We start from the raw sequence: 24,432 nt of genomic DNA, 5'->3' as shown, positions 1-24,432 counted from the left end.
CAATTTGGCCCAAGTTTCATTCTAAAGGGGAAGATCCACATGATCCCTTATTGGATCCATTTATATGATTCTCAAGGCCCAAATTCTTACACCCTTATCAGTAGACTTAATTGGGATCATTGATTCGTTTTGATCTAATGGAAGTAAACTTAGATAACTAATGAGGTGGTTAAAGACATAGATCCTAGAATTTGGGAATTATGTCTTTTTTGCATTAAATAGGCATGACCTTGTTTTTTGAATAAATGGCTTGTAATATCTAGTTAAGTTTATTTCATTTTCTTGTATTTGTCAATTATTTGTTTATCCTTGTATTTGCCTATATAAGAGCAAACTATTCCACTGTAACATTTAGTCTTGAAATATATGAAAATTGGTTTATCCATTTAAGAGAACTTTTGTGTTCTTTAATTGTGCATTCTTTATCCAAGTCTTGGCAAGGGATTTGGTGGTGAATCAATTCAAGTTGGTGGAGTAATCCTTTAGGCTTGAAGTGTTTCTACTTGTCTTGGTTCGGATTTGCAAGTAAGTGTGACTTTGTTTATGTTTTTAGTTCGGTCGAATTTCTACTTGGTTTTGGGGTATGTTTTATTGTTGAATTGGTTGCATATGGATCAGTAGTATTGCATCTGAATCTGCCATTGCTCATTCTCCTTGAGTAGAGGCAGATAGTCGGTGCCCAAGATCCCGCTACCTAGCTGATAAGCAGATTTTACATTATGATTTTGCATTGAATTTTGATAGGATTTAGGATACTTTTCATACAATTTGGGCCATAATTGCTACCTAATTCTATTAATTTGTCTTTGCAGGCCTAAACGATGATTTTGAGCATAAATGACAGTTTTGAGCATAAATTGTGTAACTTGAGCTTGAAAACTCGGAATGACCTGAATTTAGAAGCTTTGGAAAGCTAAGAAGAAGAGCTACAACTTTCATGTTTTGGGTTTTTCCTAATTCGGATTGGACAAGGGTGAAAACTTGGCTTGAAGTCGTGAAAAGTACACTGGGAACTGAAGAAAAACGTCTTTAGACGTGCTTTAGTATTTCTGCCATAACTTGACCTGTAGACCTCGTATTGTGCTGATTCTTAAACTTCCAGAAATATAATTGAAAGGGTTATAATTCATATGTTTAACACGTTTCCATATTCAGAATCTATCATGCTCAAATTTTGCCCGAAAGTCCTCACCGCGGCAAGGAAAAAGCTTCGTCGCGGCGAAACCTGCATCAGATGTAAAAATAAAACGACACGTTTTGGCTTGCTAGGGCTTCATCCTTAAGTGAGAGAGGTATAAATTAGAGTGAAAAGGAAGAGAAAAGGGGCTTGGTTCGTCATTTGGGAGGCAGCTCATGGAAGGAGAAGATTATTGAAGATTTGGGCTTCAAATTAGAGAAGATTTCTCCATCTTTTGCTTGTTTTTCAATGATGAATCTTGATTAAGTTGGTTTTTGTTATTTTAATTCGTTTTTGAGTATGAACTGAGTTGTTTAGCTAGGGTTTGATGTAACCTTGATACAATGATTCAAATTTATATGAATTGATTTACTTTGAGTTTTAATTTCATGATTGAGTGTTTATCTCTTTGCTTAATGACTTTTGGATGCTTGATCACCATTCAAATGTGTGTTGTTCATAATGAGATTGAGAAGTGATTTGTGATTGTGCTTCTTGGGATAAATACCGTAGATTAGCAAACACTAGAGATAGGTTTAGCGATCTATGAAATCTAGATAGAATTCCATAAAGCTTAAAAGACTTTGAACTATTAATCTTCATTTTGTTGGGTGCGGAAGCTTAATAGGGATAAGTAGGGAAATGTAGCATGAGAAGGTATGTTTTACAACTTAGGGAATTCGATTTTCAATCAAGGAATTAGAACTTGGGTAATAGATTCTATGAATTGGGTTAACGTATCTAGGTGAGATCAACACCCTGGCAATTTTTTAGCATTGTTTAATTAGTTAAGTTGTTGGGTTTTGCTTAAATTTCATTATCATTCATTTATATTTTGTTAATTTGTATTTAGTTGTTAATTTTCCATCAATCCAATTTATTGTTGCTTTAATTAGGACTTAAACTAGGGAAATCGGTACTTAGTAACACTATCCTCGTGGGAACAATACTCTACTTATTACTTTATTACTTTATTACTTTGTGGGACTAGTACACTTGCTACATTTACATGTTTATGAAATCACGCATCACTAGCCGGCTAGGCAGCTCTACTGAGTCGCCACTAGTTAAAGCATCACTCTAGGAACTATTTGACTCGTCCTCCGTTTATTCTCCACTCGTCCCTTGCCTCTCAAAACTGTCACTACTCAAATCGACGGCTCCACCTGGCTCAGAGACAGCCACATACAACCCTTTAGGGATTCCCACTAGCACGTCACCCTCTTCCAACATTACTACCAGGGTAGGAGCATGCTCGTACTTGCCCCTCTGGTTCGTCTCCATATGATGCTCCTCGCCCGACTCGGAGTTCGACATTAGATGAAACCTTCTACAGTATCTTAATTGGTCTAGCAGATCAACCGACTGACTAAGTGAACCTGAATTATTTCATGCGCACGGCACTCGACTCGGACAAGGATACCGAGACGAGTCGAATGAAACTATTGAGTAACTTGACTTCTCCTTCACTCCCTTGAAACCCAGAAAACCTCAAATCGTCGAAACCAACTAGTTCAAAAAACACTCCTCGCTCAAAAGTGTTCCTTTCTCAACCAAATAAAAACACCAAATAGATTCTGCTCACAATCAAAATCTACCAAGAGTTTTAAAGAACAAAGCCAAAAACCATATTCTGAGAAACCCCAGCCTATTTGCCACTAAAATGCTTTGAAAATTCCTAAAACCACCCTAAATTGTGCCTAAAACTTTCAAAATCCAAAGAAAAATGAGAGAACTACAAAAATTTGGAGAGAAATCAGAGATTTACCATGTAAAAAGGAAGGGAAATTGTGATAAAAGAAACTCCTCTGCAAACACAAACCTTCTTTCTGGAAACGAAAATAGGAAGATGAATAGTCCTCTAATGAAATCTCCTATTTTTCTACTCCCACTGCCTGTCAGAAGAGACACGCGGCTGCTAGCGATTGGGTGCAACCACTCGAATTCTCGCCTAAAGTGCAAACAAAATCCCCATCGTACATGTGTCGTATGGTAGGTCTATTTCAAAATCTGTAACCTTCAATTTCCTGCTCAACATATACGAAACCCTACAGTACACATATCTCGTTTTCTTGGTGCCATCAAGGCACGTTCAGACAAAATTCAGCTCGACCAGATGAGCTAACTGGGTTTCTAGCTTCGAAGTGATTAAAACTCTTTCCATGTTCCATAGACAGAAATTTGCACTCGGTCTTGCCAACCAAGTGAGAACATCTATAAAGGATGTACCTTACATCCTCTTACTCGGCTCGGTCAAATCGAATAAGAACACCAACAAAGGATGCACCAGGTATCAGACCATTTGGCTCGGATAGTTGAGCAAACATAGCTGTAAAGATTGTATCAGATCCTTTCACTCGGCTCAGTCAGTCGAGTGGGCTTAGCTACACAAGGATGTGCTTCTCACCATATCACTTGGGCGGTTTGGTCGAGTGAAGACATCTACATGAGTGCTTCGAGTCATTCCTCAAGGCAAGATATTTTCATTTAGTCAAGTGAACGCTTGCTTGGCCCGATATGTCGTCACCTTGCCTAGTTAACCCCCATTCGGACTAGTTACTCTCCAAGCTAAATACTTCTTAGCTTAGAGAGTGGGGGGCTGACTGTATGGGCCAATATCTGCCTTGGGCCTTATTAGACTCAAGCAAACATTTTCTATTACATAGGCCCAAGGATGTGACCCAATTCTGATTGGGCCAACACTAGAACTCATAACATGGGCCAAAACGTGCGGTCCGAGCCCAGCCTCTCTCCAGAATGGGCGTCATGGCTAGCCCATCTAAGGCTGGTTCTCCTAGATCAAGGTAAGTAGGACTCTTCCTAGTTGGGTTCTATCCTAATTCGTTCAAGATTCCGTATCTTGCCTGAATTAGGATTCTTAGCGCTAGCAAGGCAAGTGAACTAGGATCTTTCCTATTCACTCAACCTCTACCATTAAGGATTCAAAGTCCTACTAGGATACAAAGATCTTGTAACTACTATATAAATAGGGGTCACTTCTCTGTTTAGGTATTCAATATTACACATTCTAACCCCTTAGTTCTCATTCTGGAGAGCTACACATTGTCACCGTGGTTCTAGTTTCTGACAAAACTACTAGTAACATTTTCTTTCCTTTGCCCTCACTAAAAAACCTTTATTATCCTTACTGACTTGAGCGTCGGAGTGCCTACTGCAAGCATCACCTTGGTATTTTCTGTTCGCTTCACGCTGCTTTCTTTGTATGTGCAGGTGCAGCGGATTGTCAATGACCTTAACCTCACAGGATTCGTCCTTCTTTCTGCAATTATAGATTTTAGCGTGTACATATACGACAAGTTATTCACAAAACCTAATGAATTAAAAAAATTATTTTTGATGGATGATAATATTTGAATTTTTTCACTTGCCCCCACTGAGACCAAATCCTAGCTCTGTCACCGATTGTAGAGTAATTAGAAATTAGCAACATACATACTTGTACAATAATTGTAGAAATATAAAATAAAAGGGATTAAACTGAAAAAAAAAAAAAAAAAGAAGAAAACAAGATTAGATAGGCTTAAACAATATTTCATTCGCTTTGCTTTTCTCTCAAAATATGATACAAAGAAATGCAAGAAGCCAAAACATGATACAAGTGCATGAACAATGCTTCATTGTGACTAGAAATGTGACATTGGGGGAAATGTCCACTGTTTATAACACTCCCCCTAGGCATCTACCATTTAGACCTTATTCAAGGAAAAATCTAATGGAACAAAAATCTAAGTAAAGAAACACCATTCAAAAAAAAATTATAATGTCATATTTCTAGTAATTTAAATTAATGCTAAATTTGTTTAAACAAAAAATATATTTAAAAGTTGTTGATACTGATAAATTAGGTGGGGGCTAAAAATCGCTCTCCAAATAATAAAGCTTTACCAACTTAGATAAAGTAAAATTTTGGTAACTTGTGTAAACTTTTTAATTCCCAAAAAATGTAAAAAAAAAAAAAAAAAAAAACTGCGCTTTATAAAGGAAAGATTAATTCTGAATTAAAACTCACGCTTTAAAAATAAAATTCATATAAGGAATTTCCCTAAAAACCAAGTCAACGAATCATAACAGCTTCGTCAATAATATAAAAAAAAAAAAAATGAAAGAAAAGAAAAAAACATTATATTAGTTCATGAGTTAATGACATTAATCCGTTGAGATATGATACAGCAACAAAATTCCCTTATGGTTTCCAAAATTACATAAATCTCTCTGTCGTCAATGAATTGTTACTAAGTGTAAAAATTTACAATGTTACGAATTAGTAAATATTACTAAATTACTCCCCTACCGTTTATTTTAATATTTAAAACTTAATGACAGAGAGATTTCTGTTACCTTAGAAACCTTATAAGAATTTTTGTTATTTTATCATACATAAAGGGGATTAATGTCATTAACTCTAGTTTATAGAATTTAAGTTCTAATACAATGATTCCGATAATTTTTTTTCCTTTTGACAAGTCATTTCCAATAATTTGATAGAAAACTACAAAATCTTTCTTTAAAAAGAAAATCATGTAAAAGAACATAACCTAATCAGAAGTTAGGTAGATAATTTTATTCTTTGACAATTTCTGTCAAGCCTCCTCCATAAAGTCACCAATTATTTCTGTTGAGCTTCATGTAGCAGGCTTTTGCAAAAATCACCAATCTCTCTCTTCTCCAATCTTAAGTAAGCTCTCGTGAAGCCCTTCTGCGCTACCATGAATAAATATGTTTTCGATCACTTTTCCCACTTCATTTTTAGTGTGCTTTGTGACATGATCCTCATTACACAAATGGTCTTCTTCTCTGCAACTATAATGATCCAAAAGACTATGCTTCTCTTTATGAGGTTCATTTTGACAGTGTCCATGATGACACTGATCTTCTACACACTTATATTGGGTTTCCACCGACGAACAACCATGAGTGTTTTGCGCCTCAAGATCATGACCATCCTTGCTGCAATTCCCACATGAGTTATTGAAGCGGCAAGTGCCAGTGTCACATTTAGAAATACATCCATGGGATAAGCTCTGCTTAGGCTCACAACAATGCGGTGTAGCTGAAGATTTACAACATTTCCCTCCATATTTGTGACTAACTGATTGAGCTGAATTTTTGTAGCCTTTATCTCCCTGATTTTGTGTTCCCTTCAAGATCAGCATACTATTAAGGATCACCAATAAAGATGTCCCAACATCAGCAAGAACAGCTGCCCAAACCAGTGGGTGACCAGCAATGGCCAAGACAAGGATAGCAGCCTTAGTAACAAATGACAAAATGATATTCTGTATTACTTTCCAATGAGCTTTCCTCGCGAGTTTGATGGCTTCAGGTATTTTTCTAATGTCATTTGACATAAGAATAACATCTCCCGTCTCAGTTGCAAGAGCTGAACCTGAGATTCCCATAGATATACCAATATCAGCTGTGGCTAATGCCAGGGCATCATTTACACCATCACCAATCATGGCAGCTGCTCCTTCTTTCTTCAATTCATTGATGATTTTCCCCTTGTCTTCTGGTAGAAGTTCATAATGGACTACTTCCAGAGAATTTCCAAGCTGCACATAAAATTTTGTTGTTCTTGTTACCTATCTTTGATGAAGTTGCTATACTTAATATTTAACTAGGAAGCAAATGTTTCGATGAGGTTCGAGTCCCTCATTGGCACCTGCATGGCCAAGCCATTGTTTCCGACTTCCCAAAATTGCAGTGTTCAACGGTGCTTCATTTTAGAAGCCGGCTTGTGCAGCAAGTTTGGGTTTTTTAATTCTCAGGAAAAGGAAAAAGAAAAAAAAAAAAAAAAAAAAAAAGGAAAAACTAGGAAGCAAATGTATGCAATTTAGTACGAAGAATCTCCAGGTGCTTGTTAATTTACCTGTTGTTGTGCATGCATAGCTGAGCTTGATTATCTCCTGTAAGCATAGCAGTTTTAATTCCCATAGAGTTCAGTTCCATGACTGCCTCAGCAGCCCCAGTCCGGCACGCATCAGAGAGACTAAAAACTCCAACAAGGGAGCTCCAAAGTATATGTTCCAATCGTGCTTCCTTCCTTTTTAACTCCTTGCTGGATGCCACTAAATATCCAAAAATTACAACACTGCATTAACCATATATCTAAACAACTGTTGTATATGTAACGGTGATTTCTGTTGTATTACTGTCGTAAAAACCATTTACAACAGAAATTACCGTCGTAAAAGACCTATTTACACATATACTGGAAAGAACTTTACACCTGTTTCACATCCAGCTCTCACAGCAATTCTTGAGTTTCAATAAAAATTCCTTGCTCATCAATTTTCCCATAAATGCCTTCTCCAGGAAAATTCTGATAGTCTTCAACCACTTTCAGCTTTGGCTCAATGGAAAGAGACCGTCCATAATCAACCAATGCAGCTGCCATTGGATGGCTTGACTTACTCTCAATACTTGATACCCTGTAATTTTTATTTTATAGCATTTATATCAATAACTTGATATGATTTCATTGATGCTAGTGAAAGTCCTTACCAGTGAATCAGAGTTTTTAGTTAAATCTTCACAAAGAGATTGAAATTCGGATACAACAAATTCCCCCCTTGTAATGGTTCCATTTTTGTCAAAGGCCATAACCTTAACTTTGGCAAGAACTTCAAGATAGTCTCCTCCTTTGATGAGAAGACCAGAGGTTGCAGCTTTGGTGAGTCCACAGAAAGTGGCAACAGGTGTTGAGAGGATTAGAGCACAAGGCATGCAGTAACTATAACAACCAATGCTAATGAAGCATGGCTGACGTTATTAACTCTTAATGCCGCTGGAATCACTGCAACACAAGTGATAAAACTACAACAGCTGCAAAATAAGTAACCAAAAAGCTAATATGTAATTGTGCAATATAATCCAGAATTAAAGATGGGAAAACAAGTATGCAGAATAGTAAACTAAATTGTAGCTAAGGTATGTTTGGTACGCGACATTGTATGGTATAAAGAACACTTTATAATACTAAATAATACTATATTATTTGGTGTAAACTTTGCCCTATATTAGTTAATGCACTGTACAAGTCCTAAATGCATCTTCATTATACTAATTAACACCAAGTAATAGGTTATATATATCAATACCAAGTAAAAGGATGAGTAAAGGAATGTATTATATTATTTTATTTGTTTTGACAATTTTAATATTAATTAATTACTTTATATAGATAATTATCGATTTAAAATAACATAATAAAAATTTTTAATTTTAATTTTTGTTATTCATAGTTTTAGAAATGATTCTTTTTCATTATTTTTTTTTAAAATTTTTTTAATGACTGATATAACATTCAGTTAACATGTTAAAATTTTTTAAATGAATATTAATTTACGAGATATTTGTTAAAATTTAATTGAAAAGCTAAACTATAGATTAATACGATACAAGATGCACCAAATCTATTATTTTCATATATTTATCAATACTTTGCAATACAATACACAATTATACTATACATACTTTACGATACACTGTCGGGCACCAAACATACTCGTATAAGATAAGAATGTTGTTATTTATTGCATATTGTTATCTTTCAGTCTCAAGCATCTCCAATGGCAACATGTAAATGATCTAGACATAAAAATTTGACAAACCTGGAGTATAATACTGGGCACATCTGTCAATGACTCTTTGGGTTTTTGTTTTACCATTTTGAGCTTCTTCAACAAATTTTGCCATTTTAGCCACCACACTATCTTCAGCTAAAGCAGTAGTTTTTACACTAATGTAACCTGTAAAGGAAAAATTAAGGACCCATTAACATACATAAAAACAAATATTTTTAAGTAAGATGTGTGGTATCCGTATACGTACCATTAGATTGATGGTGCCAGCCAAAACAGAGGAATCCTTTTGTTTGACCACAGGATATGACTCCCCAGTTAATGTTTTCTCATCGACTTCACAGCTGCCATCTACGACAATTCATCATATGGGTATAGTTTCACCTACTTAAACTGCAAGAACAGTGTTCAATTCCACCTTCCCAGCATCAACTTCTTCTCCAGTTTCAGCTATTACTGCCTTTTGAGGGACTACGCTCATCAGTGTTGACATTCACAGTTGCCTGAGACATTGTTTTTCATTTAATATGTGCTTAAGAAATGGAAAAATCAGAAAAATTATTACTGTTTTCCAAGGCCTACCAGGGCTCAACATTATATTAGTCTAATAGGCTCTTGAATCTTTTTAGTTTTTTTTTTATCCAGTTAAATGTGGAGATTCCAACTTTAGACCTCTAACTCTGATACTATGTTAAGTTTTTACTTAACAAAGGGTTAGCTAATCAGGAAAACTCAATATTGTATTAGTCCTAATCTAGATATATAGGATGTATTTGAATACTAAAATCCAACGAAAAACTAAATTTTGTGTTGTAACTTAATATTTAAAATTTGGTTTTGGTAACGAACTCAAATTTCTAAAACACAATGATGAGCCAAAAGAAAGAGGTTGGGCAGCTGATAGGCGCAAACCTTGTGGCTTGCCCTTTCCTCCCGCCTTCTGCAATGGTATAAAGGAAACAATTGCACCAGCTTCTGTATAATCTTTCAAAGCATTGAACCTGTCACTGTTGAAAAAATAGTACTTGAAGTGTCAGCCAATTGAAAATGATTATATTTAGAAGCAGGTCATATTATAACTCATAACGGGATCATTTTCAATCTCTAGTTTTCTTTATGATATAAAAAAAAAAAAAAAAAAAAAAATTGAATGAAGCTTGTAATTTTTGATGAGTCACCACATAATAAAAAAAATTAGCTTATTTTAGTCGGTAGTCCTCTCGTTTTTTTTAACAACATAGATAAAACATTTTGAAACAAAAGTTTTTTGCAACTTTTTGGTTGTAAAGTTGAACTCAGGCTTTAACAGATTTTCCATTTAGGAAATACTACATTTACAACATTTGTCACAAACTTTCTCTCACAACCCCGACGTATTAGTTCGCAATTAGTTAGCTCTTAATGAGTCTCACCTAATAAATTGCAGCTGACCAATGCAAACTGTCACACCGGGGTTGTGAGAGAAAGTTTGTGAGAAGGATTGTGGTTGTAGCATTACTCTTCACATTTATGTGGTAATTTTTTTGTTGCTTTTATGGCAAAGCAAGTAAGCTATTTTAAAAGAAGAAATCAAATAAAAACCTTCATATGAGATGTTGATGTAGGACAAGTTTTAGTTATGTTAGTGCTCTTGTTTTGAGTCATAATTATTTTCCTATTTTTATTAGATTTCATAAGTTGGGAAAACTTAATTTAGTAAAATTTGGTTTTCCTATTTATTTCTTATTTGTCTTACATTTCTAGTTAGGGATTTTAGTTCAATTACGAATTTTATTTACCTTACTCTAGTAGTATTATATAGGAACAATTAACTCTAAAAAGGGTTGTTATGTAACAAATTATTCATGATTTATCGATAAATTTATGAGTTCCTTTTGGGTTTTTATTGTCGTGTATTCGACATCCCTCATAAAGTTATGTAATAGCTTTTCTTTTATCTTTATTTATTTATTTTGCATTTTTGCTTCACCAAATGGTATCAAAGCAAGGTACAATCCTGTCATTTGCCGATGTCTTAAAATGATTGGGATAGCAACCCTCATTTCGACAAATATCTAAGGATGAGGGTCATAGTGATGGAGGTACAATTTGCCAATTGTCGATATCTCAAAACGATTGGGATAGCAACCCTCATTTTGACAAATATCAAATAAATTTTAATGTCTCATTAACAGTTCTTTAACTATAGGGGGATTTCTATTATTTCGAAAACCTCATGGGGATTTGTTGTTAGATCAAACCTTAGGGGGATTAATGTCGTTAACTCTAACTTAATTTAGTTAAATTTGGTTTTCCTATTGATTTCTTATTTGTTTTATGTTGCTTTTTTGAGATTTTAATGCAATTAGGAATTTTATTTACCTTACTTTAATAGTTAATTATACAAGGGTTGTTATACCACGTTATTCATGGATTATCAATAAATTTTTGAATTTTCTTTGGGATTTCTTTTGTCATGTAGTCGACATCCTAAGAAAGTTACATAATAGTTTTTAATTTATTTTTTTGACGTGTTTCCGCTTCGTCAGATGAGTACTATTAAGTTCAATGTGAAATCATTTTCTTATGATTATTTAGCGAAAACAGTAAAGACACTACTAAAGGTAGAAAAACAATTAATACTTAAATATGATTTGGGTGATTGGATTTACTAAGAAATTTAGAACAAGCACACTAGCTTTGAGTCAATCAAACTCTATGATTTACAAAACACTATAACTTATTTTAGTACTCATACTGATGAAAGCCACTTAGAAGGCAATGATTTCAAAAGCATGGGAAAAGGACTATGGAATCCGGATGAATAATTAATAATAATGCCAAAAAATAAAAATAAAATAAACTATTAGAAAAGAAAGATCTTCACGTTTAGTGCCTCAATTAAAGTTTGAGTCTATTTCATTTACTTACGTCTTATTGAATATTATTATATATCCTAGAATTATAAAAAAAAAAAACTCGGTTGAAGATAACAAAAATCCACGTAAAAATGTCAAAAGCACTCGAAATCTATCAAAAACTCTATGATAAGAGTGTTAAATACTTTTCATTAATGACAGTAGGTATATCTTATATTAAACGATTTGACAGGAGATAAATGAAATAAACTCATTATCATGTTGATTCTCAACAATAAATTATCATGTTGTCGCATGGTGGTTAGAATTTTCAGTTCCAAAGGTATTTCTGGTAAGGGAAAAGGAAAATAAAAAGAAGGCATGCAGTGACAATAATACACATAAAGCATAGAAGAGAAAAGAAAAGAAAAGAAAAGAAAAGAAAAGAAAAGAGAAAAGGGAAAAGGCATTTTAGCACAAATGGTTCAAGTTTAGTTAGCGACTAACTGTGAGAGAAGAGCTATCGGTAAAGAACTCTAACTTATATTAGTCCATAATCTATAGATATAATATGAATGTATTTAAATACTAAAATCCAACGAAAAACTAAATTTGTGTTGTAACTTAATTTTAAATTTGTTTTGGGTAACGACTCAAATTTCTAAAACAAATGATGAGCCAAAAAGAAAGAGGTTGGGCAGCTGATAGGCGCAACCTTGTGGCTTGCCCTTTCCTCAAGCCATTCTGCAATGGTATAAGGAAGACATGCACCAGCTTCTGTTATCTTTCAAAGCAATGAACCTGTCACGTTGAAAAAATAGTACTTGAAGTGTCAGCCAATTGAAAATGATTATATTTTAGAAGCATGTCATATATAACTCATAACTGGATCATTTTAATCTCTAGTTTTCTTTATGAAATAAAAAAAAAAAAAAAATTGAATGAACTTGTAATTTTTTGAATCACCACTATAATAAAAATAATTTAGCTTATTTTAGTCGAAGTACTCTCTGTTTTTTTTAAACATAGATAAAACATTTTGAAACAAAGTTTTTGCAACTTTGGAGTTGTAAGTTGAACTCAGCTTTAACATATTTCACATTTAGGAAAATGTACATATATAAACTTTTTTACAAACTTTCTATCACAACCGTGACGTGACATCTCCATTAGTTATCTGTAATAGGTCACACTGATAAATTGCGGTTGACCAATTGCAAACGTCACACCGGAGTTGTAAGAGAAAGTTTAAGAAGATATGTGGTTGTAACATTACTCTTCACATTTAAACCTTAATTTACCTGTTGTTGTGCATGCATAGCTGAGGCTTGATTATCTCCTGTAAGCATAGCAGTTTTAATTCCCATAGAGTTCAGTTCCATGACTGCCTCAGCAGCCCCAGTCCGGCACGCATCAGAGAGACTAAAAACTCCAACAAGGGATGCTCCAAAGTATATGTATCCAATCGTGCTTCCTTCCTTTTTAACTCCTTGCGTGGATGACACTAAATATCCAAAAATTACAACACTGCATTAACCATATATCTTAAACAACTGTTGTATATGTAACGGGTGATTTCTGTTGTATTACTGTCGTAAAAACCATTTACAACAGAAATTACCGTCGTAAAAGACCTATTTACAAGCATATACTGGAAAGAAATTTAACCTGTTTCACATCCAGCTCTCACAGCAATTCTTGAGTTTCCTATATAAATTCCTTGCTCATCAATTTTCCCATAAATGCCTTCTCCAGGAAAATTCTGATAGTCTTCAACACTTTCAGGCTTTGGCTCAATGGAAAGAGACCGTCCATAATCAACCAATGCAGCTGCCATTGGATGGCTTGACTTACTCTCAATACTTGATACCCTATAATTTTTATTTTTAGCATTTAGTATCAATAACTTGATATGAATTCATTGATGCTAGTGAAAGTCCTTACCAGTGAATCAGAGTTTTTAAGTTAATATCTTCACAAAGAGATTGAAATTCGGATACAACAAATTCACCCCTTGTAATGGTTCCAGTTTTGTCAAAGGCCATAACCTTAACTTTGGCAAGAACTTCAAGATAGTCTCCTCCTTTGATGAGAAGACCAGAAGTTGCAGCTTTGGTGAGTGCACAGAAAGTGGCAACAGGTGTTGAGAGGATTAGAGCACAAGGGCATGCAGTAACTATAACAACCAATGCTAAATGAAGCCAGTGGCTGACGTTATTAACTCTTAATGCCGCTGGAATCACTGCAACACAAGCTGATAAAACTACAACAACTGCAAAATAAGTAACCAAGAAAGCTAATATGTAAGTTGTGCAATATAAATACTCAAGAATTAAAGATGGGAAAACAAGTATGCAGAATAAGTAAACTAAATTGTAGCTAAGGTATGTTTGGTACGCGACATTGTATGGTATAAAGAACACTTTATAATACTAAATAATACTATATTATATTTGGTGTAAACTTTGCCCTATATTAGTTAATGCACTGTACAAGTCCTAAATGCATCTTCATTATACTAATTAACACCAAGTAATAGAGTTATATTAATCAATACCAAGTAAAAGGATGAGTTAAGGAATGTATTATATTATTTTATTTGTTTAGACAATTTTAATATTAATTAATTACTTTAAAATATATAGATAATTATCGATTTAAAATAACATAATAAAAAATAATTTTAATTTTAATTTTTGTAATATTCATAGTTTTAGTAAATGATTCTTTTTCATTATTTTTTTTTAAAATTTTTTTAATGACTGATATAACATTCAGTTAACATGTTAAAATTTTTTAAATGAATTATTAAATTTCGAAGAATATTTGTTAAAATTTAATTGAAAAGCTAAACATAAATTAATACGATACAATGATGCACCAAATATTCTATTATATTTCATATAAATATTATTCAATACTTTGCAATACAATACAATATTATACTATACAATACTTTACTATACACTGTCGCGCACCAAACATACTCGTATAAGATAAGAATGTTGTTATTTATTGCATATTGTTATCTTTCAGTCTCAAGCATCTCCAATGGCAACATGTAAATGATCTAGACATAAAAATTTGACAAACCTGGAGTATAATACTGGGCACATCTGTCAATGACTCTTTGGGGTTTTGTTTTACCATTTTGAGCTTCTTCAACAAATTTTGCCATTTTAGCCACCACACTATCTTCAGCTAAAGCAGTAGTTTTTACACTAATGTAACCTGTAAAGGAAAAATTAAGGACCCATTAACATACTAATAAAGAAACAAATATTTTTTAAGTAAGATGTGTGGTATCCGTATACGTACCATTTAGATTGATGGTGCCAGCCAAAACAGAGGAATCCTTTTGTTTGACCACAGGATATGACTCCCCAGTTAATGTTTTCTCATCGACTTCACAGCTGCCATCTACGACAATTCCATCAATGGGTATAATTTCGCCTACTTTAACTGCAAGAACAGTGTTCAATTCCACCTTCCCAGCATCAACTTCTTCTCCAGTTTCAGCTATTACTGCCTTTTGAGGGACTACGCTCATCAGTGTTGACATTACAGCAGTTGCCTGAGACATTGTTTTTCATTTAATATGTGCTTAAGAAATGGAACAATCAGAAAAATTAATTACTGTTTTCCAAGGCCTACAAGGGCTCAACATTATATTAGTCTAATAGGCTCTTGAATCTTTTTTAGTTTTTTTTTTATCCAGTTAAATGTGGAGATTGGAACTTTAGACATCTGATTCTGATACTATGTTAAGTTTTTACTTAACAAAGGGTTAGCTAATCAGGAAGAACTCAATATTGTATTAGTCCAATAATCTATAGATATAATATTGAATGTATTTGAAATACTAAAATCCAACGAAAAACTAAATTTTGTGTTGTAACTTAATATTTAAAATTTAGTTTTGGGTAACGAACTCAAATTTCTAAAACACAATGATGAGCCAAAAAGAAAAGAGGTTGGGCAGCTGATAGGCGCAAACCTTGTGGCTTGCCCTTTCCTCAAGCCATTCTGCAATGGTATAAAGGAAGACAATTGCACCAGCTTCTGTATAATCTTTCAAAGCAATCGAACCTGTCACTGTTGAAAAAATAGTACTTGAAGTGTCAGCCAATTGAAAATGATTATATTTTAGAAGCATGTCATATATATAACTCATAACTGGGATCATTTTGAATCTCTAGTTTTCTTTATGACATAGATAAAATAAAATAAAAAATAATAAATTGAATGAACCTTGTAATTTTTTGACGAGTCACCTCATAATAAATAAATAATTTAGCTTATTTTAGTCGGAAGTACTCTCTGGTTTTTTTAATAACATAGATAAAACATTTTGAAACAAAAGCTTTTTGCAACTTTTTGAGTTGTAAAGTTGAACTCAAGCTTTAACATATTTCACATTTAGGAAAATGTTACATATATAACACTTTTTTTACAAACTTTCTATCACAACCGTGACGTGACAGCTCGCAATTAGTTAGCTTGTAATAGGTCACACTTGATAAATTGCGGTTGACCAATTGCAAACCGTCACACCGGAGTTGTAAGAGAAAATTTGTAAGAAGAGATTATGGTTGTAACATTACTCTTCACATTTACGTGGTAAGTTTTTGTTGCTTTTATGGCAAAGCAAGTAAGCTATTTTAAAAGAAGAAATCAAATAAAAACCTTCATATGAGATGTTGATGTAGGACAAGTTTTAGTTATGTTAGTGTTCTTGTTTTGAGTCATAATTATTTTCCTATTTTTATTAGATTTCGTAAGTTGGGAAAACTTAATTTAGTAAAATTTGGTTTTCCTATTGATTTCTTATTTGTCTTACATTTCTAGTTAGGGATTTTAGTTCAATTACGAATTTTATTTACCTTACTCTAATAGTAGTATATAGGAACAATTAGCTCTAAAAAGGGTTGTTATGTAACAAATTATTCATGATTTATCGATAAATTTATGAGTCCCTTTTGGGTTTTTATTGTCATATATTCGACATCCCTCATAAAGTTACGTACTAGCTTTTCTTTTATCTTTATTTATTTATTTATTTTGCATTTTTGCTTCACCAAGTGGTATCAAAGCAATGTACAATCCTGTCATTTGCTGATGTCTTAAAACGATTGGGATAGCAACCCTCATTTCGACAAATATCTAAGGATGAGGGCCATAGTGATGGAGGTACAATTTGCCAATTGTCGATATCTCAAAACGATTGGGATAGCAACCCTCATTTCGACAAATATCAAATAAATTTTATTGTCTCATTAATAGTTCTTTAACTGCAGGGGGATTTTTATTATTTCGAAAACCTCATGGGGACTTGTTTTTAGATCAAACCTCGGGGGAATTAATGTCATTAACTCTAACTTAATTTAGTTAAATTTGGGTTTCCTATTGATTTCTTATTTGTTTTATGTTGCTTTTTTGAGATTTTAATGCAATTAGGAATTTTATTTACCTTACTCTAGTAGTATTAGGAATAGTTAATTATACAAGGGTTGTTATAACAAGTTATTCATGGATTATCAATAAATTTTTTAATTTTCTTTGGGATTTCTTTTGTCATGTAGTCGACATCTTAAGAAAGTTACATGATAGTTTTTAATTTTTTTTTTTTTTCGTGTTTTCGCTTTGTCAGATGAGTACTATTAAGTTCAATGTGAAATCATTTTCTTATGATTGTTTAGCGAAAACATTAAAGACACTGCTAAAGGTAGAAAAACAATTAACACTTAAATATGATTTGGGTGATTGGATTTACTAAGAAATTTAGAACAAGCACACTAGCTTTGAGTCAATCAAACTCTATGATTTACAAAACACTATATCTTATTTTAGTACTCATATTGATGAAAGCCACTTAGAAGGCAATATCTTCAAAAGCATTGGGAAAGGACTATGGAATCCGGATGGATAATTAATAATAATGCCAAAAAATAAAAATAAAATAAACTATTAGAAAAGAGAAATCTTCACGTTTAGTGCCTCAATTAAAGTTTGAGTCTATTTCATTTACTTATGTCTTATTGAATATTATTATATATCCTAGAATTATAAAAAAAAAAAAAACTCGGTTGAAGATATCAAAAATCCACGTAAAAATGTCAAAAGCACTCTAAATCTATCAAAAACTCTATGATAAGAGTATTAAATACTTTTCATTAATGACAGTAGGTATATCTTATATTAAACGATTTGACAGGAGATAAATGAAATAAACTCATTATCATGTTGATTCTCAACAATAAATTATCATGTTGTCGCATGGTGGTTAGAATTTTCAGTTCCAAAGGTATCTCTGGTAAGGGAAAAGGAAAATAAAAAGAAGGCATGCAGTGACAATAATACACATAAAGCATAGAAAGGAAGGGAAAGGAAAAGAAAAGAGAAAAGGGAATAGGCATTTTACCACAAATGGTTCAAGTTTAGTTAGCGACTAACTGTGGATTTACCAGGTAAACCAAATAATCTCCAGATAGGCAAAAATAACCCTATTATATTTTCTTCAATCCCCCATATTATCACACATTCGTCAAAGCATTGTCGATTATCTATTGCACACAGTTGAATGGTCTTTGTAAATTGCTACTCGACAATGCTTCACGCATGTATGTATAGTTATGTAAGTATTAATTGTTAACAAAAAAGATGATAAAAGATGAGAAAGAGAACAGAACAAGAAGAATGAAGAACGATGAGAAGGAAAAAAAAAAAAAAAAGAACAATTAGGTGTAAGGAGGCTATTTTGGTTTCTCTGGATTATGCATTGTCTACAGTAATTAGTTTTTTCCACAAGACTGAAACCAAAAAAATGATTAAAAGAGTTGAAAATTTGGTTTGGAAAGCATGAATATTATATTTTGGATGGGCGGAGAGAATAAGAAAGTTGCCGGGAAGGCCATCTCTTACAAGGATTTCCAACAAAAAATGATATATTTCAATTCACACCCCAAAGAATAGGTAATTTGTAATTTCCCAAAAAACAGTCATTTTTTCTAGACAATGTGATAATTAAGAAATTAAGTACAAAAGAATTGGACCTCTTATAAGAACAACAAAATGTAACCATTGAAATATTTAATGGTCACATTTCGATAACCACTTATTTTAGCGTATTAAGATCTTTTCAGACTCATTATCAAATTCAATGTCACGTTTTACATCTTACAAAAGATAATTTGACCATTCTGCATAAATAGAAGGGTGCTTTTATCATTTTATGTCTCCATCTATCCTGATAATTAAGGGAAAATTAATTTAATGTAGCAGAGAGTTGGGGAAAAGAGTTTTGTGATTATTTCTAAATATGATGGGTGAAAGTTATTTGTTAAGGAACAGAAGAGTCATTGATTATTTTGAAGATGACGGGAATTATTCCTTGAACAGAATATAAGGGGAAAAAATAGTGATTTACCTGCTATGAGCATAAGTATGTTTACATCAAGTCTACAATTCCTTAAAGCCACAAAGCCTTTGAGAATCATGGGACAAATGGCAGCAGCAACAGCTCCAAGAGCCAACCAACGAAATGGATGCCACAAATACTTGAAAAATGATAGAGCAAGCAATACTCCACAAGCAATGGCATATGGGCTTGGCCATCTTTTCTGGTAATTTTCTTCACCATATGCTCTCACATTTGCTTCCAATCTTGCTTGATTCAGAGCCTTAACTGTAATAATAAATAAACCAAATGAAATAGCTGAAACAAAAACAGTTGGTAGTTCTCTATCACTCATTCATGGTTGTATTAAGCCATTAATAATGTTAATATTAAATAAATTGAAAGTACATTTTGTAGACATATTTAAATATTCTTAACAACAACTATAACAATAATAATAATATAGTTACAAATTTCGATTCCACTGAGGATGTACATTCTACGTGGAGTATTATAACTATTTTCTATACCTGTCTAAATAATTAATACAACATGTTAGCAAGAGAATATGAATGAAGGTTGATTAGTTGGTGATGCAAGCAAACAAATAAAAAAAAATGAGTAGATGAGGAGACTTTTAGATGTTCTTTTGGGGTTGACGTAGTTTAAGAAATAAATTTAAAAAAAAAATGATTATATTATGTAATAATCTAATATTTCATAAAAGAATTTCAAAAAGTAGGTTTTTCCAGTTCTTAGGATTTAAAATCTGCTTTTGGAAGAGTCAATTACATAAATACAACAAGAGTAAATTTAAATTCTAATTTTTTAAAAATATTAGAAATAAAAAACAATGATGCTGGTGGTTTGGTCAAAAGGTTCAACTAATGGTGTCGGCACTGTCGTCTCGTTGCAACTAATCGGAGATTATACCGACAAGTTTTCTTCTTTAAAAAATTTGAAATGTTTTTATTTAGAATATTTTATTTAATATTTTTAATATGTTTTAATGACAGAAAAAAATTAATTAAAATGTATATATTTTGTCCTTTTTATGTTAGTTATGCTTCATTTCCTAAGAGGTGAATAATTTTATAATTGAGCAAAACAAACACCTTATTTATTTTATTTGAAATTGATTTTTTTCTAAACTTGATTTGTAAGTAAATACGGAATAAGATACAACAATTTCAAACTAAGTCTAACTCCCCCCTTTTAAGAGATAATAAAAATAAAATACTAAAACCGTCCACACTTATGAAAGTATTAAGTATACTCTATTAAGGGGCTTTTGACACTTTTTCTTGGGCTAGGAGTTCAATAATATCTCAAAAATCAAAATTGCATATGATGTTAGCCATATGTCAATAAAAATATTAATAAACAAAAGTAATATAAAACGAGTAATGTTACACTTACACCATTTTTTTACACTATTTTTATTACATCATAACGTGGCATATGTTATAATCACACAAATTCTATTACAATATTAAAAATTTAAAATAATTAAAAATTTATATAATTGTAGCATATGCCACATCATGATGTAATAAAAATTGTGTAAAAGAATGATGTAAGCTTAGCATTACTTATAAAACAAAGACATAATTGTTTCATTGTTTATGAGTTAAAAGCATAATTAGAGATGAACTCCTGTTCTTAGTCTTCCGAAAAGGTACTCTTATGTGGTGATAAGATTAGGGCCTTAGGAAAACAAGTTTTAATGCATTTGTTATGAAATTAGATAAAATCACAACAGAAATAGTTTAGGATCTTATTTTTTCGTGGTAAAGTTCACAAAATGGAAGCAAAAAAGAAAGAGGATAATGTTTAACCATTAACTGAAAGAGATAAATTTTCTAATTGATTAAAAGAAAAAAGTTTAAGCTTTAATTTACCAATTTCAAGCTGAGAAACGATGAGATTATCATGTACCACAACGACTGTTTTGGTTGGGACGATCACCGAATACTCTTCAACACCATTGACGGACTTGAGGATCCTCTCTACAAGAGAAACCTCCGTTGAACAGCAAAGACCTAACACATCAAAATAGCTTTTCTGCAACTTTTTGGCTGCCTCGTCGTTTTCTTGAGCAGTCATTTTTTATCAGAAGATCTGCAAACAAGAAGAAAAAGAAGAAGATAATGTTAATCCAATATGTTGAAGGTCAATATACATATACACAGATGAAGATCAAAGTTTGCGACAGAGAAAGGAAATTAAAACTAGATTAACAAGAAAAAATATGAAGGGTTTGAAGGATAAGAAAAATCATGAAGTTGAGAAAAAGGAAGGAGAAGAAAGACTAAACTTTTGTGGAAATCCAAGGGTTTGAAAGTCTTTGAGCGGACTTGAAGAAAATGGATGTACGCTATCACAAGTAGGCATGTTTGGGAAAGGTCAAGATTCTTAGTTAACAGTTTTTAAGTCAACCCCTGGTTAAGGACAAATTTTTAAAACAGAAAGACTACACTTTCAAAAGGGTTTACAGAGAGCCCCACATCATCACTTACCAACTCAGCCTTTTGTAAAATATTTAATAATTAATTAATTATATTAATTAAAATATTTTAGTTAACCCAAATTCAGAAAAAAAAAAAAGACTATAAAATACTTTTCACTACCACTAAATCAGAAATCCCCAATTCTCTTTCAAATAACAAATTCTAACCTTTATCACCATTCTTAACAGCACCACCGTCGTTTATCCTCTTCCACCACTACTCGCAACCGCATTGCCACTCTCAACTGCCGTCTATCCTCTCCCCCCACCATTTCTAGCTGAAATCCCCATTTCCCTTTCAAACCACTCTCAACTGTAGAGGTGGGAAAGGCTTAGGCCCAGTCGGTCCTAGGCCCAAATAATCAGGGACCAGTCCTAGGCTCATGGATTTCTCAGGGCCTGGACTGGTCCTTAGGATTGGTCATGGGCCCATAGGATCGGTCCCAAGACCGATCCTATGGGCCTAAAAAATTTTATTTAGCCCTCATAATTTTTTATATCCTTGGGTAAATCGAAAATTATGTAGGGGGCTTTATGTAATTTTTTAGGGTGATTTATAACTTTTTTGAATAATTAGTAAATAAATATAAATGAATGGTTAATTGGTTATAAATTTATATGGTTTTAATTTAAAGAGATAATTTAATTTTAGCATAAATATAAGGTTCACAATGTGCAAATTTAATTTAAACTTAAACAAATAAACAATTAGATAATTTTTTTTTTATTAAATTATTACTTTACATCGCTCAAATCTGTGTTTTTTAAGAGGTCGAGTAGTTCGGGATCTTTAGGATGGTACTGTAGTCTTTTGTCTACATGAGTCCAATCCTATAAGCATGTAATGACTTCAACAATCTCATTGGTTAAAGAGCATATTTTGTCTTCAATAATCTGGCCATTAATTTAGAATATCGACTTGGATGCAATCGTGGAAATTGGACACATAAAATGTCACATGCCATTTAAGCTACAATGGGGAATCGACTTGCATTTTGGTTCCACCATTGAAGCACATCCATCTCGTGGTTCTCTCTCTTGGTCATGTAAGACATGTCCATTTGCAGATATTGATGTAGCTCACTTGGTCCATATCTGTGCGCTGTGGAGCTGCTGCATCCACCACCACTGGTACTAAGTTCCATATATGTCCAGATGCTCGATCCTTGTTGATGAATGTCTTCATCAACTTCCCATTGCTCGTCTTTGATGGGCATTCCATTGTATCTATTCTGATACAAAGAAAAAATACTTTCCAATTTTTTGTTAAATTCTATCAAATAAGAACTGTAGTCATAATCTAAATGCTGGCATATCTCATTAACTATACAAGTAAATACGGTTAATTTAAACCTAGGATCCACAATAAAACCTAATCCATATAAGAATAGAATATTTAACCAATATTTTTGGTATTTTGTTTCCATTTTTGAAACAATGTCGCTTAACTCTTCATTATATCTATGTCTGGCAAAAGTTTTACAAATTTGAAGTAAAATATCTAACGCTAAATTAGTAGTAGGATAATAAATTGGAATCGTAAAAAACTTTAAGAAATGAATGAAAAATACTGCAAACTGTCCAATCATCATCGTTGACGACTTCATCCGAATGGTTCTTTCGATTGACGAAATCTATAATTTGTCTTGCGATTAGAATAGCTTTTTGCAACATCAAGTACGTTGAGTTTTAACGGACAGACATATTGCAACATAGCTCCTTCGGTTGAATCGACGGCTCCTCTTGGTGACAATATTTGACATACTCATTCCATCTTGTACTACTATATGCAATGAATCTGATAGTTGTGCCCACATTATCAATCCTTGCATGTATAGCTTCTAAACCTGCTTTAACAATCAAATTGATGATGTGACAATCACATCTCTAGTAAAAAAAATTGCTTTCACCAAGCGAATCCAATTTCTTTTGAAATAAAGAAATTGTCGTGGTATTAGTAGTTGCGTTATTAAGCGTTAGCGCCACAACTCTCTCAGTTATTAAATAGTGTTGCAAAACTTTAATAATTGTAAAACAAATAGCGTTAGCACTATGTTTAAATATAATGGTTTACAACCTATCAATTTTTGTTTTAAAGCCCAACTATGATCTAGGTAATGTATTGTAACACTCAAAAAATATGTTTTTGATGTAGTAGCCCATATGTCGGAAGTAACTGTAATAGAAATATTCTGAAAATTTTCAAATTCTTTTTTAAACGTATCACTTATTTTAGTATAAAGTTTTTCTATTTTTCTATGTCCCTTTTGGTTGTATCTTTGCTAACAGGCTTATATTGTGGACAAAAAGCCTTTTTAATCATATCAACAAAAAATACATTTTTAGATAAAAAAAAGGAGAGAGTCCGTAACAACTATGTATTTTGCTACTTCCTTTCATGTAGTTTGTGCATTGAATTGCCAGTTTGAGAGAGTTCAGGTTTGTGGATTAAAATTAAGTTGAGTTTATATTTGCGTACTGGTTCTGGTTGAAGTTGAACATTGCTACATTACTTGGGGGTGCTTCTTCTCCAGGTGTTGCCTCATCGTCGAAGTCTCGTGCTCAGCGCCGATCGTGGTTGGAAAAAAATTGCATACGCCGCATGTCTCTTACCCCAACCCATTTGGCTTTGCTCATTTTGATTTCATGAAATATTTTCATACTCGACCCTCTTTCGTCAGTCTTGCCATGGTGTCGTAATTCGCTTGTGTTTGGTTGGACGCAATCTCGACCATCTTTGGATTTGGAATTGTTGCGTTTGGAAATGGTGAAAATGGATGAACCCTTCCATTTCTTGGGTGGATGGAGGAACCGGAACGAAATTCTTATTATCCTCCGAATACATAATTTGGAGAATCCATTATGATAAAATAATAAATAAATAAAATGGATGAAATTGAATAATATAA

General features: G+C 32.8%; 1 protein-coding gene across 1 annotated transcript; it reads right to left on the bottom strand.

The window, feature by feature from the left end:
- Nucleotides 1-5,640: 5,640 nt before the first annotated feature.
- Nucleotides 5,641-21,401, bottom strand: LOC116112375 (putative inactive cadmium/zinc-transporting ATPase HMA3). Its single transcript, XM_031398513.1, has 10 exons — nt 21,332-21,401; nt 20,916-21,135; nt 19,045-19,302; nt 15,616-15,713; nt 14,937-15,192; nt 14,712-14,849; nt 13,563-13,890; nt 13,287-13,489; nt 12,920-13,122; nt 5,641-6,750 (listed from the first exon to the last, which is right to left on the bottom strand). Exons 2-10 carry the CDS (start codon nt 21,118-21,120, stop codon nt 5,845-5,847), a joined length of 2,595 nt encoding a protein of 864 aa, XP_031254373.1. The 5' UTR covers nt 21,121-21,135; nt 21,332-21,401; the 3' UTR covers nt 5,641-5,844.
- Nucleotides 21,402-24,432: the final 3,031 nt, after the last annotated feature.

This window comes from Pistacia vera, unplaced genomic scaffold (assembly GCF_008641045.1).
Source record: "Pistacia vera cultivar Batoury unplaced genomic scaffold, PisVer_v2 Contig660, whole genome shotgun sequence".
Taxonomy (NCBI): Eukaryota; Viridiplantae; Streptophyta; class Magnoliopsida; order Sapindales; family Anacardiaceae; genus Pistacia; species Pistacia vera.
This window is presented reverse-complemented; position numbering and strand designations above follow the sequence as displayed.

Coding starts and splice junctions, on each gene's coding strand:
- LOC116112375 (XM_031398513.1), bottom strand. CDS start 21,120: ATGACTGCTCAAGAAAACGACGAGGCAGCCAAAAAGTTGCAGAAAAGC. Junction 19,303..20,915: donor CGTTTCTCAGCTTGAAATTG/GTAAATTAAAGC, acceptor TTATTATTACAG/TTAAGGCTCTGAATCAAGCA. Junction 6,751..12,919: donor CTATGCATGCACAACAACAG/GTAAATTAAGGT, acceptor TTTTATGTGCAG/CTTGGAAATTCTCTGGAAGT.